General features: G+C 38.1%; 2 protein-coding genes across 10 annotated transcripts in view; both read right to left on the bottom strand.

Moving 5' to 3' along the window:
* Positions 1 to 18,421, bottom strand: part of RPL35A (ribosomal protein L35a) — a 130,757-nt gene that overhangs the window by 66,664 nt on the left and 45,672 nt on the right. The window lies entirely within an intron of this gene.
* The window catches only part of LRCH3 (leucine rich repeats and calponin homology domain containing 3), a 65,818-nt gene that overhangs the window by 37,402 nt on the left and 9,995 nt on the right, over positions 1 to 18,421 (bottom strand). For all 9 annotated transcript variants that reach the window (XM_068405959.1, XM_068405956.1, XM_068405953.1 and 6 more), the window contains exons 2-6: positions 3,961 to 4,105; positions 2,351 to 2,477; positions 1,462 to 1,567; positions 1,152 to 1,288; positions 88 to 197 (exon numbers count right to left, since the gene is read on the bottom strand). In XM_068405959.1, coding sequence (XP_068262060.1) covers positions 88 to 197; positions 1,152 to 1,288; positions 1,462 to 1,567; positions 2,351 to 2,477; positions 3,961 to 4,105 — 625 coding nt within the window. The remainder of the gene's footprint in view (positions 1 to 87; positions 198 to 1,151; positions 1,289 to 1,461; positions 1,568 to 2,350; positions 2,478 to 3,960; positions 4,106 to 18,421) is intronic.

Here is an 18,421-nt window from a genome sequence, read left to right on the forward strand (position 1 = left end):
GATCTATTTTTTGTTAAAAACTCAGATGACTGACAAAATTTTCCCAAATGTCATCAAAACTAGGAACGTGGAATGTGTCAAACGTACCAAGATCCAAATCCTATGGGTCTCCTGTCATAATCAGGCAAGTCTGGAGCTATCTTGCATGCTTCTATGTTCAGGTATTTAAATATGTGAATTTTTCCTTTTATACATATCTTAAAAAAAAAAAAAAATTACGTAAGTGTAATTAGACAATACATTTTTAAAGTACTCTACAGATATTTAACCTGTAGTTGAGAGTAATAAATGATCAGGTTTATGTCAACCAACACATCTTTCCTTCTAATCTCACTGCATTCAGAGAAACTATAGTGAAGCTACAGTGAAGCATCATGAAATGGAAGCTGTCCTCCAAGTACATCTGGCCTGCATGCAGCTTTGTCAGCTGGATGCTGAAACTTCATCATGCAAACAAGACATAAGCATTTACAAGTACTAGAATTTATACCCTTGGCATCAGAACAGATGCATCCCACCCATGCCCAGCTTTGAATGGCAGTGGCAGACCGCCAAAGCAAGCTCAAATTTAAAGTGAATGAAGCCAGTAACAGCAGTCGTTGCTTTCAAAGGGGAGGCAAAACCCTATTGAAACTACAGGTCTTAGCAAGTGCCACTCTTGATTCAGAAGCAGCAGCTCACAGTAAAACCTGTACTACTCAAGGGTTTATACACCCACATTAAAAAATCAAATTGTTCACTAACCATATTGCAGTTTCTACCTCAAAGGCCAATTTGAGCACTCTGCTGCAAAGTAAACCAGCACGCAGCAGCCCTGAGGCCTCAGTCAAAGTTTTGACACGTGAGTGGCACAAAATCAGCCTTGCCTAACAGAGCTTCCTCTCTCCTACACTGAAAGCAGAAATCTTCAGCTAACATTAGTGCAGTGATAACCATGCAATTCTTAGGAATAACCCATAGATGAAACTATTAATATAGTAAAGTAAGAGGAGAAAAAGGGATTTTTCAAGCTGTGCTGCACTTTTAGACAATACAATTTATTTGAAGTCCTCTTGTTCTTAAATCAAGTTTGTAATATAATCCTTCAGCTTTTAACTTCGTTCTGCCCTTTTTAGTTGAACTAGTCATCTGAATTTCTAGCTGCAGTTTACCTGTGCAGGGGGTGACTGGAGAGGGTTGTTCTCTAACATGATGGCCTGCAGATGTCTGAGGTTCCTATAGCAAACTGGTATTGTTGTTATTTTATTGCAGGAGAAATCTAATCGAATCAAAGGTAACTCAGCAAGTTCTGGAGATAGAAAATAAACACAATTCAGCAGATTAAAAAGCAAGAGTATAAAAATATGTGTTTTACAAAAATAATTAAGTACACTGCTTCTAGCTCTCAGGGGAAGAAAAAGGCATTGAAAAGAAAGCAGCGCTTGAAGTTTCTGCTGTTATGACTGGCAGCCTTTATCTCACCTTCAGGTAAACGCACCAAATTATTTCTTCTGACATTTAGGTCCCGCAAGGATTCCAAATTGCCAATCTGTGGAGGTATCGTCTGTATTTCATTACAGCTCACATCCTACACAGCAAGAGTAAAGAAAGGAGTAAATGGTTTTGACATTACTATCACTGACTGGTAAGCCTCTGTTAATTACAACACGTAGTGTTTTATTTAGGGACTGAAAGAAAAAGACAACTATTTACATAACACCTCAGATCCTTATATTCGTTAAATCTCATTGCTAATGTGAAGCATTATTCTCATTTTAAATATATGGGGAAACAAAAGCTTAAAAGATTAAGCTTTCAGATGTAGAAATTTATTTCAAGTTATCTCATTCAAGTTATTCCATATTATTTGAGACAGTGCAACTTGCTATATAAAAGCGTTTTCCCAGAAACAAATGCACCAACAGCTCTAATTCCATCCAGTCTTCCTTTCAAAAATAGGGAAGACTCTTAGTTAAATGGACACGGATCATTTGCTTTCCAGTGCAAGGCATCTTTCCCCCACATAACAATTTTTTAATATCTCAGAGTACTTCAAAATCCTTTCTAACACCTCTATACAAAGTCAAAACATAGTTGGAGATACTATGGCAGATAGAAATCTTCCTTAGGCTAAGAGCAGATTTAAGTGATGTGCAATTGCACACAAGTGACTGGTTTACAATCACAAAGTTCTCATCAGAATGAGAAACAGGATGTCGATCTTGCACATGCCCAGATAGCATCTTAATTACTGCATTACTTTCATCAGTTTAAAAAATTATTTAGTCTGAAGCACCTCTGAACCTATTAAACACATCAACTAAAAATTAAAGACTGAACAGTAATAGTTAAAAAATAACTGTATACTCACAAGCTCTGTCAGCTGTCTGAGCTGTCCAATTTCTTCAGGTATTGAAACCAGCTTATTATTACTTGCTATCAAAACCTTTAGCGGTAGACTACAGAGGTGCACTGGCAATGTTGAAAGCTGGTTTCGACTTTTTGGACAAAAAGAAAACAAAATCATCAGAACTCTAATGAGAAATCACCTCACATCTTAATGCAATGAAAGACACACACAAAAAGCACACTCCATTTAGATGATCAACTCAGTTTTTATATAATTACTGTAAAAGTAGTTCCATGAAGTCTTTCTTCATTACTTTATCCAGTTATGTGTGAACAAACTCTGAATGTCAAGTACCAAGCCTGATCAGGTGCTTCTGAATGCAGTGCTGGGGAATATGATATTTTCGTGCCCTTTCGGGTTCTTCTGATAATTGACCATCCTCTGTCACAAATGAGGATGTTGAACAGAGTGCAAAACCCTTTCTGATAAGTAGCATTGCAAGTCAGCATATATAAAATGCCACAGAGAAAGTAATTACTTACTCAATCAGAAATATACTTTAAATATTCAGTAAGTCACATGGATCAAGAATCTTGGTGTGATGGATTTCACTATTCCAGAACAGAGTCTTGGACATTTCATAATAAACTACTATTAAAGTAAATATGAGGTCATATGACTGGACCATAACCTCAGATGAGAATGGGTTGTAAAAGAGAAAGATTCCCTCTAAAAACAAAGCAAGGAGCTGTGACTGGATGAAAGTAAGTTATTAGGATCTTAACTAAGCTTTTGATCAGGTGTTGACATTTACCAAAATATGCTGCTGGATTATTTCATGCTTGAAACCAGATTTCCCTACTATTAAAGGAAAAAAAAAAGTTCTGAGCAGTAGGTGAACCAACAGCAGCTTTTAAAAGCATAATAATTGGACTGCACCTACTAGAGATCACAGCAATAGGAAACCCATACCTGATTCATAACCTATTCCTAAAATTCTCACCGTCAATAAAAAAATAAAGAAACATAAGCATACTAAATTGGCAAAAGTATAACAGCTGAAGGAAATAGCTTGAAATTTTTCTTGATTGATATCACTGCCAATTTGTGATGAGGAACTTTCCACACCTCTTAAAAGACCTTCTACAAATGGAGGATGCTGTACACAGTTGAATTTCATCAACAGGCTAAGTTGCAGCAATTAGTTCTTAATGCTGACAGAGAAGTGTTAATGCTTGAGAAAGATCTTTAAAAGCCACCAGTACAGTGAAGGTAAAGGGAAATTGCATAAGCCTTATTCAGCTGCCGAGAGCTGAATTGTAAAGACTACTTAAAAGCTCTATCATTTCAGTCTGCAGGCCTGTATTTCATACGAAAACTACTGGAATTTATTTTGTGAGTCCTTTAAGTTGGAATTAGCTTTCTTCTTCATACTCCTACAAGCAGCTGCTTAATCCTCTTGTTCCCTGATCCACCTAGGTGGGTAAGACTGGTTCAGGTTGCTTTGGTTCAATGACATACAATAGAACAACGTGATGATTACCCACCATGTTAGTGTTACTTACGGATGCATCAAAATTTATAAACCTAGACGACTGATGCTAAAACAAAATTTCTAAGACAATCGTTACCTGATATTTAGAAATGTTAAAGACTGTAAGTTCAAAACAGCCTCTGGGATGTACCGAATGCAGTTCTGGTACAAATTAAGACTCTCAAGGGAGACAAAGTGACACGCTTCTGCTGGAAGTTCTGACAGTCTGTTCCGTGACAAATCTGAAGGGAGGGAAAAAAGAAGCATTCAGTAAAGCTACCTCAGGACTTCATGAGGACAAGAATTGTCTGTATATTCGCTGTCACACAGTGGAAACAGTTGGACAGCAATCAGTTTCACTGTCCTGTCTGAAAAATTTTTGAGATTATGAAGTGACTCTCACTTCACACACAAAATAAATCAACATCTTTTAAAATCTTACAGCCACAATGAGGAAGAGAGAGACAGATGCAACATTCCTTTCATAGTCAGCTTTCATATTCCAAACTGCCTTATGCTTAGAAGAAGCTAGTTTAAGATGCTGAAAGCCCAGCTTCAAATCTCTCTTCCAAGACCACCTTTAGATTATGGAGTTGGTATTGGGTAGGCAATGCTGTAATGAAAAGAAATCAGAAAGTACTTTTCTCCCAGCCCCCTGCTAAGGTGCCCTCTGCTACACGGAAATCTCAGCTTCAAGTTTCTGGTCTAAAATACATACTTTATATAGATACACGTATATTTACAGGGGGAACATGAGGCACACACCTTGGACAAGCCTTCTATACTCTAGCCAAAGTGTTCCCTCCTTCAGAGACACACCAGTTCAAGCCTGTAATCTCAACAAGGCAATGGAAGGATTTTCAATAAAGGGTTTTCCCAGCTGCAGAGAAATGCTCTGCTTGCTGCCAGCAGTAAGGCTTACTGTTTCTTTGTGATCATACATTCCTTGCCTGGCAGGAGACAAAAGTTTAACCAAAACTACTACCAAATGTTTGTATTTGAAGAACCAATATTTTTCCTGAGCCAGTTCCAATTATGATTCTGTATGTATAAAATACCCATCAGTATTACTCTCCTTCAAGAGTAAAAGCTGCATTGTGACAAATAATGCAGCTGCAAAGGGTTCTTTTTCCTTTAAAGGTCAAGGAAAGCTCTTGCTTATAAATGCCAAAGGACAGTTCTCACAAACACACACTTACAGCTTCCTAACATACCCAGCTCTTAATTCTGACAGGAGTTATGCTCACATCAAGAGCACCTTGCGTCAGCAGGGAGCTCCTATAGAGATACTGCCTGTTTAATAAACTGATGCTTCACATTTTTAAGGGAGGGCAGACATTCATTGTAAAAACCCACCTAACCTGAACTGGTGTCGTCAATGATTAAAAAAACCACCAAATGTAATAGCTATTTTCTTTACTTATTTTGAATTTCAATTTCTGATCATCAGCATAAGAGGATAGAAGCTCCCACTCTAAAACATATACAATAAACTGACACAGTACTTTCTGTATCTTTATTCTGTGAAGGAACCATCCAATACAGACAGGTCTTGTGTCTCTTGACATTTTTTATTCCTTTTTAAAAAAGCCCTAATCAGAGAGATCCTGCCTACCACCATTCCAATGTATGCTGCTCTAGGTTGCCCCAGGAAAAGAGTTCACTCCAAGTGCAGCTGGAACACATGTTCAATGCTTAGAACAAGCCATGAGCTACTACTGATAAACAATCGGTAGTTAAAAATCTCAGTAGAAAGAAGCACTATGAAAAACTTTGTAGAGAAAAACCTCCAGATGCACTTTAATGCATAAAAAAAGACTAAGCTATACTGTAAAACAAGAGTACCTCGAGAATTAGATAGAAGCAATACATGATAAAACACAGTGTGAATTCTGAACCTGCAAATGAAGAACTGCTTTTAGTTATTTGCAGTCCCCGCATTGCACCCCTGCAAACCTCCAACAAGTATTTATATTTCCCAAAGTCCAGAACACAGCATCCCTAGGATTTGGTGGCATTTTTGATCTTGGCCAGTTTCTCTGGAACCTTCCCCCCATCCCGAAAGCAGACCTTAAACAGGACCAGAAACGGGGCAGAGTACAGCAGTCATTGTACAAAACAATTCGACAACGCCATCCTCTTCCCCACCTTCCTCCTAAAAACATCTGAATGAAAGGAACAGCTCTAACAAAACCAGGAGGGAACAAAAAAAGCACTCCAGTGACTGGCTATGTATTTACATATATGCTATCCTTCAGTACAGCAGTAGCTGGTGCTTTTCCAAAAGAGAACGTGGGAGTGAGGTTAAGGAACAAAAACTAAGGTATTTTATTGAAAATATCTTGTCAATTAAGACTTGTTTTAGTGATATTCTTCTGCTACTGTATCCACATAATAACTGCTCAACAACAACCAGAAAATAAAAAGGTGTTATAGTACAAATTATTGTGCAAACTAAAATTTGTGCAAAGATTTCTCTCAATTTCTCAGAAAAATGTCAGAATATTGCTGTGAGATAATCATTATTAATTTTTACAAATATTGTATCATGAATTAAGAAGCAATTGATAACTGTCAAATAAACCAAGGAGTAATCAGCATGATGCAGATTAGTTGCCTTAATATGTATGTGCACACCCTTGCTGCTTGACATACCACAAAATGCAAAGAGCAAATGATTAATCCCCCCCAAAAAGCACAAATGCTGAATTTCACTATGAATAAGCATATGAGTGAAATACGGCTATCATGATTTGAACTAGGATTCACTTGTTTGTGTTCACATTTCATGGGTTAAAATTACTGTTACCAGAAATCTGCTTTAAAAAAAGATCCTTCTAGCCTGCTAAAAATGGATGCGTTTCCTTGAAGGCAAGATCATGTGGAATTTTGGCAAAGGGGAAGCGTTCTTTGGAACTAAGCTCTTTGTGAAAGACAAAAAAGCCAACAGTACAAATACGAAGTGAAATCTCAGAGCAGAGTCAGAGCGCTGACCTTTTCCATCTTAATTGGGATTCCGTTCAGAAAGCCAGCAAGTCCGATGCTAAATGTGACTGGAGAATACACTACGTTTAAAATTGCATCATTTGGCTTTAAATGTAAACTCTTCCTGCTCAAAGAAGAATGTTCCTCTAAGGTCAAACATTAGCAGGGCTGTGTTCACACATCTTTAACTTAAGCTGTAACACAAATTTTGTCTCCAAAGGAAAATCACTGATGCATAAAGATGCACTGTTTAAGGTACTTTAACCCACTATAAAGAGAGGGAGTTGCAGCTCAACTGTTGCTGGCACTCAAACTAGCTGGGCGGTGGTGAATTCCAATTCATCACGAGATGCTAATGTGATCAGTCCACTAATCCTGTTGCGATGGGAATACAGCTTCGGCTCTCATTCCAATTAACTATGACAACGAGGGCCAGTTCTAGGTCTGGTCTGTGCTACAAAATTTTCGTGATAAAAATCTGCCTTTTTTCACCAGAGATCTGCATGTGGTCCCCACACACATTTAAAATTTTATGGTTTTCTTTTTTTTTTTTTTTAAATGTAAACCAGCAAAGCCTTGATTTTTGGCCGTCTGTTCAAAACCAAAAGTCAGCAACCACCATAACACCCGCTGGCAAAACGCTAATGTAAGAGAGATTGTGACATTATGTCAGCAGTTGTAAACTATGGGCTCCCACCCATGATGTCTTCTATAACAACCCAGTTGCAGCTGGGTGACATCAGCCATGAATGTGCTGCAGTGATGCAACAATACTGGTATCTGTGAATTGATTTGAATCCTGATGGTGACACTGGCTGCTATACACTGCCCTCAACGAGGATGACTTCATCTGAAGGTCAAGAAAATGTTCCGTTTTCCCTAAAACTATGCAGCATGTGCTGTAACTTAAAAGCACACTCACAGTTTTCCTTTTATACCAGACAAATATGATATATTAGCTTGCAGCTTACAGACAAAAATGTATTTTCATATAAATAATCAGATAAGCCAATCAATGACCAGGAGGCTGACAACCACTATAGAGACAGAAGGAAAAAGGCTGAGTGAACTGCTGTAAGAGGACAAAGTACAGCTGTTCAAGAAGAAATATGTTCAAAATCTGCAACTGTGTAAACAGACTTTTTTTTTCCCCCCACATACACAACTTAAAGACCAGAAGCAAACTCCACAGTTTCACAACGATAACAACAAAACCACAACAACCAGCTTCTCATAAAACACTGAAGTAGGTGATGTAATCTCACAGATACAGAAAGCAGCTCACCTGAACAACTCATTTCCAGCTACTGCTCTGAAAGAGTCAGGCTGATCCCTGGAAATTAACTGCTTAGGTTACAGGCATCTTTCAGATAACGTCACTGAACAGATCTTTTGAGGAATGTGACGCCATTTGATTGCTCAATTATGACATTTAGAATCTATTAGAACGATTACTTACATTTCCAAATGCATTTGAAGCACGTTGTTATAGAAACCTCAACTCCACTTTTTGTTCGTCATTCATTCTCTTAGCCAAATAAATTCATGCATATTGATCCCAATTTTATGAATTGATTTGTTTCACCTCCCAAACATTTCAGAACTTGAAATGAAAATCTGAGAAGAGCAATGCTTGTGATCCTATTGATTTTTAGGAAACATTCCCATAAAGCTACTAAAGAAAATGAATAAAATGAAAGCATAGCCCCCAGCAGATGAGCTACTGGTATTACTGTACTGACTTTTCTTGCACAAGAAAACTAGAAATCATTGTAAAAGAATACCTCTGTGATATAATTCTGATGCTGCTGTTCTCTGTACTCAGTACCTGGGAATGTTTTCCTTTCTAAGCACTGAAAATGCTGGCATCCTTAGAGCTTCATTTCACACCTGGAGGATTTCCTGACACAGGAGGGTTGATTTTACCTCTTCCTGCCTGCTGTGATATAACACTACCACTTTTGTCATACCCTAATTTAAAACAAACCTCAGAAACGTCATCTCCTGACTCACCTTCTCCCTGGCAGTCCTGTCAAACTTGAACTTTTCCCAGCTATTCCCCCATGTATCTATGATACACTTCTTGTAAACCTATTAAGTTAAGGTTAAAGAAGGTGACATCTGCTGAACCAAAATGAAGCTGTTCCTTCTTTGTTTTAATTAGGTAACACACACTGCCAATGCGATAGCACCATCGCCCAAGCTGGAATACCTGAGTAACAGGCATAATGAAGACTGTTTTCACCTACATTATTTTTGTAGCCCTGTAATGAAACACATCCCTCCAATTTCTAGTTTCGATTTCCAATATTTCATGAAGGAAAATTAGATTCAGACACACAATCCATCCTTGATACTTATCACATTTCAATTCTCAGCAGATCCATTCCTGATACGCACGACCACATTCCTACTTAGCAGCAGTACCAGCAGCATTAAACCATGTTTTAACCATTTCCATGGACTAACATTTTGCAACCAAGAATCTCCAACCCGCTGGTTTTTGCAACATGAACAGGCTATGACTTCTGCAGTTACAGAAAGCAAGGCAAAGGTTAGTGGTCTCTTCCAAATGTCAACTTGGCGGTGCTACGCCTGGAACACAGAGGTGCTTACCACCAACCTGAGAATATACTGCATAACATGCAAAACAAATTGTAAGATTACACTTCACACTGAAATCAGCCCTCTAGATTTCCTGCCTCGTGTGGTAAAGACAAGGTTTGTAGCATGCTTTTAACCAAAGCTGCTTAACACTGTCCTTTATAAAACCTGTTTCAAATCATTGTCTAGTTTCAGACGTGTGGATCAAAGTTTCACATACGCTATTTCCTCTGGCTATTGAACAGTCAATACAAGTAACAAAGCTTCTTGCCAAAGGTTTTAAAAACCAAGAAAACCCCTCACTTCTCTCAAGAACTCTGACAAATCCCTTGCTTGAAGCAATTTTAGTGAGTGGGAACTATGTCCAAAGCATCTACCTTTTCCTTCAACACCTAGATTACCAAATGAAACCTGGCTAGCTTTTTTGTTTTTTAACTCAGGAGCATCTTAAGAACAGTCACACATGGAAGTTTTGCAGAATCTGTCTTCCAAATGACTTGAACTGTAGTAGGTTTTCTTAGCAGTAAGTTGCCCCTTCAACTCTTCTCCATTAAAACATACCACATAAACCCAAGAAATTATTCAAGTACAACTCTCTTACTGAGCTTAGTCTCTGCAACATTGACCATCCTCTGTCAAGACTAGAAAAATCTTTGTACAAAGATCTGTAAGACCTTTAATTATATTAAATAAGAAAATCCAGTCACACCTGGGATCAAAGAGGAAAACAAGATTCTAAGCACCAACTCCCATTCTCCCTCCCTTTTTTCTCTCCGCATGATTTTAATGCATATTTGCTGTAGTTTAGCTTTCTCTTTTACACATGAATGAAAACCTCACAGATGTCACCACAAAAAAACACTGACTAAACACAACACAGTTTTTACTGTCCTGCACTTAATGTCAGCTGCTGTACGCCCTCTGACAAGAAAGCACATTCCCAATGAAAGCATGATTTTCTCACAGGAACAGACCACATGAGTACTGCAAGAAGAGAATAAATATTTTAATCAGAGTAACAACTTGGAATACAATGCCACTTCCTCTGAAAATAATTTCATTTTCTTTTTGCAAGGAATAACATTGCTTGTTTATTAAAAACAAATGAAAAAAAACCCAAACCAAAAACCAGTGGAAACTATAGAACACCATTATACAGTTGTTCTTGTGTGGTTACTGCAGAACAGGCAAGAGTGACAAGCTCCAGTCCCTGCAAAGACCCAAGAACTCCTAATACTCCGTCAACTCCACTTGCTCTTCCTCTAGTTGGCTCTAGAGCAAGAAAATCAGTAGTCTACATGAATCAAACTGTTACGTCAAGTATTATTTCTTCATTTTTCAAAGTAGACCCTGGCTTCACAGTCAGCCACTCTAAGCCAGTGAAGGGAACAATTTCTTACTGGCCATGTGTTATCATCTCCTCCCTTGCGCCAGCACTCCGGATTGTGCAGCCACACAGCCAGTTGGGTCTCATTACTGAGAACAAATCCTGCAAAAAAACAATGCCACAAATAGTTTTCAGCCCTTCTGAGGCATGATCTGGTTCATGCTGCAGTTGTGTAATCTCTAACATCAATATAACGGAGAGGATGAGAATGTGTGGCTGCATGTGTAGGGAAGAAAGGGACCATGACTTTTGGCAGTAGCTGGGATTTGGACTAGCTGGTTAATAATAACCACGAAACTGCATTCATTTTTGTTCCTCAACACACACACTTCTAATAAAACACACAGTTCTTTTCAGAGTAGCAAATACAGGGTTGTGATCAGGGATTTATTCCCAAGTTTTGCTCATTACAGATATGTACCTGTGTACACAGCATGGTATGTCAAGGATGGCACATGGTGGAGCAAAGCAAACACTTCAGGAATGAGATGCAACCGCTTTTCAGATGAGCAGGGAGCGGAATTCAGTGGCTTTAAAAGGGAGGCAGATGAAGGAAGTCAGATGACCTAACAGCTGGGCCTTATGACTGGTCAGTAAGCAACGGGACAGACTACAGACAGAATACAAACTGCACCAGCATGCACTGCTACAGCAGACACGATGCAAAGTGGAACTGCTTATCCGTGTTTGAAAATAAAGATTAATTATAACCCCCTCCTGTGGGGTTTGGGGTTAAAGAAGTTTTTGCATGCGCTCTACTTCCAGCTTCTGGTAGATACCACCACACTGCCCCCAGCCCCCTCCCCAGTCTTCTCTCTTCCAGCAATTTCATTCCCTTTCCTCACTAAACTTGGGCATCCAGCCAACAGCATAATCATGCTTCTCTTTCAAACAACCCTAAAACATAAAGCCAAACAAACTAAAATAAGTGAAAGCAATGTTGCAAGAGATCTGACACTGAGGAAATGAACCAGAGTCTCCAGCTCACCAAGTCTGGTTAAATTGGGGAAGTTCAGTTCCTCACCGGCCAGCTGCGTTGCAGGTCCCTCTGTTTTTTTTTCGTGCAAAACATACAGTATTTATCTCCAAGGACAACAGCCTTTGGACTACACTCACAAAGCTGGTAAGGCAGCATACACCCCTTCATTGATAAACCTGGTTTAAAGGAGGTTATTTTGGTTTGACCCAAACCTACTCCTTGTTGACTTTAAACTAAAAAAGAAAAAGAAAAAAAAAAAAAGAAAAAAAAAAGAAAAAAGTCAAATCATAGCATGAAAGCTGTATGCCTAGCCTTTTATACTAGTTTAACCACGACAGTTTAAAATGTTATCTGAAAGCCTTGGAGATACACTCTCTGGGATCCTACTGTACTGGTACAAAATTACCACCTCTACAGGATACTCCTCACCAGCCCTTTGCTGTGAGCTACTGATTCTGCAACGCTTGTGTGAGCATTTCCCAATTCACATCAGGCAGAAAAACAGTCAAGTTAGCTCACATGATTTTTTAAGTTATTTAAAGTACTCTTGCACATTTTGCCTGACGCTAACTTGGGGAGGACTTACGTGAACTGTATCTTTAGCGGATACATAAGGGCAGTGACTTCCTTTGGCAGCACAGGCTCCTTAAAGTCGCTGTTATCTGCACATTGACAAACAAGTTGAAGCCTCGCCTTTACAAAAAGGTTTAGAAAAAGACGGGGGAAGAAAGAAAACAACTTTTGAAGGGAAATCTTTAATCAGGATTTTCTAAGCAGACACCACTTGGAACTGAATCACATCAAAGTCTTCACTGCTTCAGCATTCTATTTTCTTCTAGCATTTAGCAACCATCTTGGCTAAAACAAAGGAGACTAAGCTCGTTTTGTAAATGTTTTGCTGCAACACTGCTGCATAGAATCATTACACGCTTCAGATTTGCTGCTTTGATTCACACCCTCAATCCCAGCAAACACAACACAAAACTTACCTCTCCTCCTGTATTTCTTCCTCATCTGTTTTTATTTTAATTTAAGACCTCTGCTTTTCTCAGTTCTCACCCTCAGGATCATGGAGAATGAATACCAGTAAAAGGGCATACTCCCACCAAAAGTGCTTTCCAGAATTTTTGCTTCCCATAGACCTGAACTGGTCTTGTCCCACATTATTCAGGAAAGACATACCTCCCTTCTATGGGCTCTCTTCCCCAATCGGGAAACAATTTCTCATTTTCTTTTACATCTCTTCACTTTCTCTTGAAGACTTGAAGACGACTGACCACTCAAGACTTAAGTATAACTTCTCACTTTCACAGGGGCAGAACTAACCTGGTTGTCACTTCATAACTTACAGCAACTTGTTCTTAGTGATCTGGTTTACAGGGTGGAGGAGAGATGAACTGCTGCACAGACACAGGAATGAACGTGGCAAAGGGCCACAACTTCTTCAATCTGCTGTGTCTCCTAAAACTATACTCAAGCTTCACTAAACTTCAGTTGAAGACGTTCTTTTGCAGGCTTGAGTTGGAATGCTGAATCTAAAAGACAAGTCACTTAATAATACATATTTTTTACTTTGTTTTTACTGAAAAAGCTTGCTATTGTAATTATAAAACTTGTCCTCACATCATGGTATTCAAAAATACACTTCAGTGCAGGACACAATGCAAGCTGCCACCTCTAGAACAGAGGGCTGAGCTAGTGTTGGAATGGGAAGGCATTTGCTCACTAAGAGAGGAGAGAAGGCTGTGTGTTCTACATGGGAACTTTTCATTTCCTTACTTCTCTAACTTTAAAGAAACACATTTTTCTCACAGTCCAGAGACCAGCCAGTAAGCACTCAGAGAGCTTCAAGGTCTTCACACACATCGTCATCTCCTTCAATTCCATTTCTCTCACCTTTCCATTTTTACACGGAAAACTTGTAGCGTGAAGTATGTGCATAAGGTACCGCACACACTAGAAGTTATATAAAGCAGAAAAGACTCTTGCCAAGAAACTATACTGCACATACAACTTCTCCTCACAAAAAGGACAGGAAAATAAAAATATGATAAATGTTATTTCCTCCATTTCATGACTAGGCTCTAAGATACTACGCTATATACCACAGTGTATAGCATAAAATCCATAGTTAAGTTTCAATTATTCAGAGAAGGAGGGTCAGATAACATGGATAAAGCAATACCATAGGTTAATATAAAACATAATGCAGACGGTGTGCAATGATAAGTAACGACACTGCTGACAGAAGAGTATCAAGACCTCCAATGCAGCACTAAGCCAGGCTAGAAAACCCCTATAAGGAAGCACAGTGCCTTTTAAATGAATTTATGCTGTCCAAGCTGGTGCTCCCACAACCAGTTTAGGCACTCCAAGTATACCTACTATGCTGTTAAGCCACCCTGAACAATCTGTTCATAGCTATGGGGAGTTTTACCTGAAGAGACTATCAGCGAGGAAGATTGTATTTTACTGTCACTTTGCTTAACGCTCTGCTCTGGCTTTCATCTGTATCAGTGAAAAATCTCATATATTCAGCAATTTCAACAGCTTTGTGACTAAACTTGGGGAAGGAGACCTGGCATGGAATAAAGGCAGGAACAGGTTAGTCAGGAGGGCTGGAAACATAAACTGCAATCAACAAAGACTTCTTGTTTCCACCATTCATCTATTTTATAAATTCTAGCAATGACTTAAATTCATCTTAATATTGTACATAAAATTCTCCATCTACAAGTATTTTCACATGTAAATATCAATTAATATAACAACAATAATAATAGTAACAGCTACAATTTACCTAGTATCACATTACTTTTGCATATTCTCCCTATATATTTCACCAATCAGTTAAAATTCATATATGTTACCTTACTCCCTTTTTTCCACAGTTTAAGTAGAATGATACATTGAAGTCATCAATAGATGGGCAGATCATAAAGAAAAATGTTTTAGCTGGGAATACATTTCAGAGTGTCTTAAGTGGAGAATTAGAAACAAACCAGCTCAAACCAGAACTGAAAATTCAAAGGTCCTAAAAAGCAAAGTGAGTAATTTCACATAAAAAGGCCAATTACTCTCAGAAAAAGGCAAGCACTTCTATAAAATTTTATGCCTGTTCCTACTGCATTTCTCTGAAGCTCTTAATAGAGTGCCTCCGTATTTATGGCACTTAGATACAGCTTCATCAGACTACGCAGTAAGGTCACCAAATATGTCTCATACCACTGCAGACACTAATCTGTCTTCAGCAGGACGGTATTTTATTGAGGAGAAAAGTCAATAAAGTCTAACAGTCAAAAGTCCTATGTTCTTCTAATGACTCCTTGAGGCCATCTCTCATGCTGACATCATCCCTAACAAAAAAAGTCTGTTACACTTTACACAAGCAGCGTTGCAATTTTCAATAGGACAATTATTGCCAGAATTCTAGAGAAAGAGCTGGAGTCCTACCAAGTCATCTGTGCAGTACAAGCCATTTTAGTGTCAAGAAATAAAACAACAGTATAGGAGATGTATGGAAAATATCCCGTATCAAACAGAGAGAACAGCCAAATGAGGAGATAAATGACAGCAATTGCCAAAACATATGTTCATAATATGAAATAAATTTTGAATCTGGAAACCATAAAAGTCACCTTCAGTCAAAAACACACCATACAGACATTAGCAGGGATCAAGGACTACAGAACTGGTGGTCACAATTTCATACATCTTCACTTTTTTAAAAGCTAAGCTTGCTAAAAACTAGTAGCAAGGCTATCAAAATGATTGTTACATTCTCAAGTTAATATTTGAGGTGAATTGTATACATCTTTTCACAAAAAAATAAACATCACGAGTCCTTGGCAGCAAACACACAAAACAAAATCCAAACTGATCCGACTACAACTGAAAACAGATTTTTTTTTTTCAAAACCAAACCAAACCCATCGCTGTTCAGGAAAATGCTTAAGTCAAGGTTTAACAGTAGACGTTGCTCTTAAGAGGCCACGACGGAAATTAATCTCAAACTGCAGTAGTCACTTTGAAAGTTTTTGGCTGGTTGGCCCTACCCCTCCAGCTCCTTCTGAGAAACATCAGTTTTGTGCATGTGACAGCTCTGTCTATACCAGCTCAGTACAAACTGCATGGAGCAGGAGAAAAAGGAGAACAAAGGCTTTTTGCCTTGCTAGAAGAATTCTTGACAAACACCGAGCCACAGAAGAAAAGCTGCGTGGTGACTGCCCACACTGCACAGCAACAACGATGAGAATTCCACTTTCAGAGATCTCCGTTATTCCATTTCATAATGACAATTTTAACTGCTAGTATTTTTAGAGCTCTACATATAGTAAAAAAAAAAAAAGTATTTAAAAAATCGTCCATTCGCAAATGTGTAAAAAGTCCAAATGGAAAAATCTCAAAGTTACAGAGAAACTGCTTCATACATGCTAACACATGGACGCAAGCACAAGACTGGAAATGTATAAAAGCTCCTCAGCAACATGACACGCTGCCTTCTGCCCGCTGCTTATGAAATACTTGACTGTGTTCCAGCAGAGCAGGGTTTCATTTTACAAGAGCGCTTCACAAAGTTAGCAGTGAGGGGAAGTGTGCAGTACACGAACTCATTCCCCCCACCCCCCCCAGATAAAAGTTCCTTCAGGTACAAAAGGAATCACCCAACTAAAGAAATCGACTTAAAAACAATTCATTTTAAAGCAAAAGACGTAAAAAAAGCTTTGAAAACAGAGCTAGAACTATTGCCAGATTGTAAATCCACGTGCAAACCTCTGGATCCATCTATTATTTTTTCCTATAAAAATTACGAGCATTATTAAAAACATTTAATATTTATTCAATCCATTTATCTTTCCCCAAACCTCTCTAGGGTAACAGGCTTGGGTAAAAAGAGGGTCAACAGTCTTCAACTTAGATGAAAAAGCAGATAAACTAGTAGTTTCAGTACTGCAAAAAAGTCCCAAACAAATCCAACTCCAAACCACAGAAAACAGTCTCACTTCAACAATCACTCCCCGGATTTTAAATCAAGAGACTTAATGGAAATAATTCAACTTTAACAACTTTCAAAAGTCTGCAGAGAGGAGTGAGGAGAGAAGGGCTTTGATGCAGCAAAGGTACTGGATAGTTTAAGAGTTCTGAAATTACAAATTTCATTTTCGCTGAACAGCAAAGAATACGCCAATGAATCATACACAGCAAAATGGAAGGGTTATACGTTGAAAAGTAATTGGCCCTGATACACAATTTTTAAAAGACATTATAGAAATGGCACAGCATTAAAGGATTAATTTAGCTTTAGTATAAATATGGAAGTGATCAGCAAAAAGAAAGCAGAAGCGGTAGGAAAATGTGAGTCAAGCAGGATATTTGAAGTTTATACAAAAAGAAAAATGATGATAAAGCGCTAACAATAGTGACAGTACTGAATATTTCTCTTGCCCTGAAAGTAATATTGATCTCGTTACTGTAAGTACAAGATGATGAAGAAAATCTATCCTGAGATCACTAGAAGCACAGAAATGCATCTATACTCCTAACAGAAGTAAAATAAAACTCTTCAGGCTACTATAAAGCAAGAATGAGAAACTTGTGAAAAGTCTCATCATAAAATATACAAACTAATATGGTTTTATTTTCAAATATGTCACATGATAATATTTAATATTCTTTACAAACAAGAATTTCACCATCTCTATTAAACTGCAACTACAGACAAAGAAGAAACAGCTATTTAATTGTGACAAGTAATGCTACATAAAAGAAATACAGAGTACTGCATTTCACTGATGCTGAGTAAGACAGTAAGAGTGGCAGCGATCGTATGACAAGATGCCATAAACTGATTAAAAATTTGGTAAATGAAAATTTGCCACTGGAGTTTGACATCCCCTGAAAAAGTTAACACCAACAATACAGCAGGAATGACTCTTCTGTCACAAGAGCTACGTGGAAAAGTTGTCACGTGGAAAGTAACATGAAGAAAGCTCTTGAACAGCTGGAGTGAAACAAAGTTTATTACAGTGAAATTATACTGATGCTAGAGGTGTGAAGAAAAATTAAAGTTACATTTACAAATTAATATGCACACACACGTATTAAACTCTTGTTCATTAATCTTCTTTCTCATCAGGGAAGTTGCTACCTGTCAGAGGTAGGCTGAATCTGTTTTATGAATCAAGATCTCCACAACACCACAAACTATTTTTGCTTATCAAAAAGGATGTCTCCAGCTTCACAACTGTTAACATCCCCAGTTCCTCCTAAGTATGTCATCCCTGCACAACAGGCAATTTTATGAGACTACATAATGTAGTAATATAGTTTCAAATCAACTGTCATGGAAATAAAATACCAAAGCATTTAAAAAAGCTCTTTCAACAAATTTAGCCTATAGAGTGTGTGTTTGTCACCCCTCACATTCTTCATATCTTAAAGCACAGCCCTGGGAAAAAGTTAATTCTTCAAATTATAACAAGCCAAGTCAGAGAGAAACTATGGCTTTATCTTCATCTTAAAGTTTGTTTGTGGCTTGCTTTTTTTTTAACAAACACATTAATACTCTTAAAAGTATATTTCTGGTAATATAAATAAATCTTT

Source organism: Nyctibius grandis, chromosome 8 (genome assembly GCF_013368605.1).
Source record: "Nyctibius grandis isolate bNycGra1 chromosome 8, bNycGra1.pri, whole genome shotgun sequence".
Classification (NCBI taxonomy): Eukaryota; Metazoa; Chordata; class Aves; order Nyctibiiformes; family Nyctibiidae; genus Nyctibius; species Nyctibius grandis.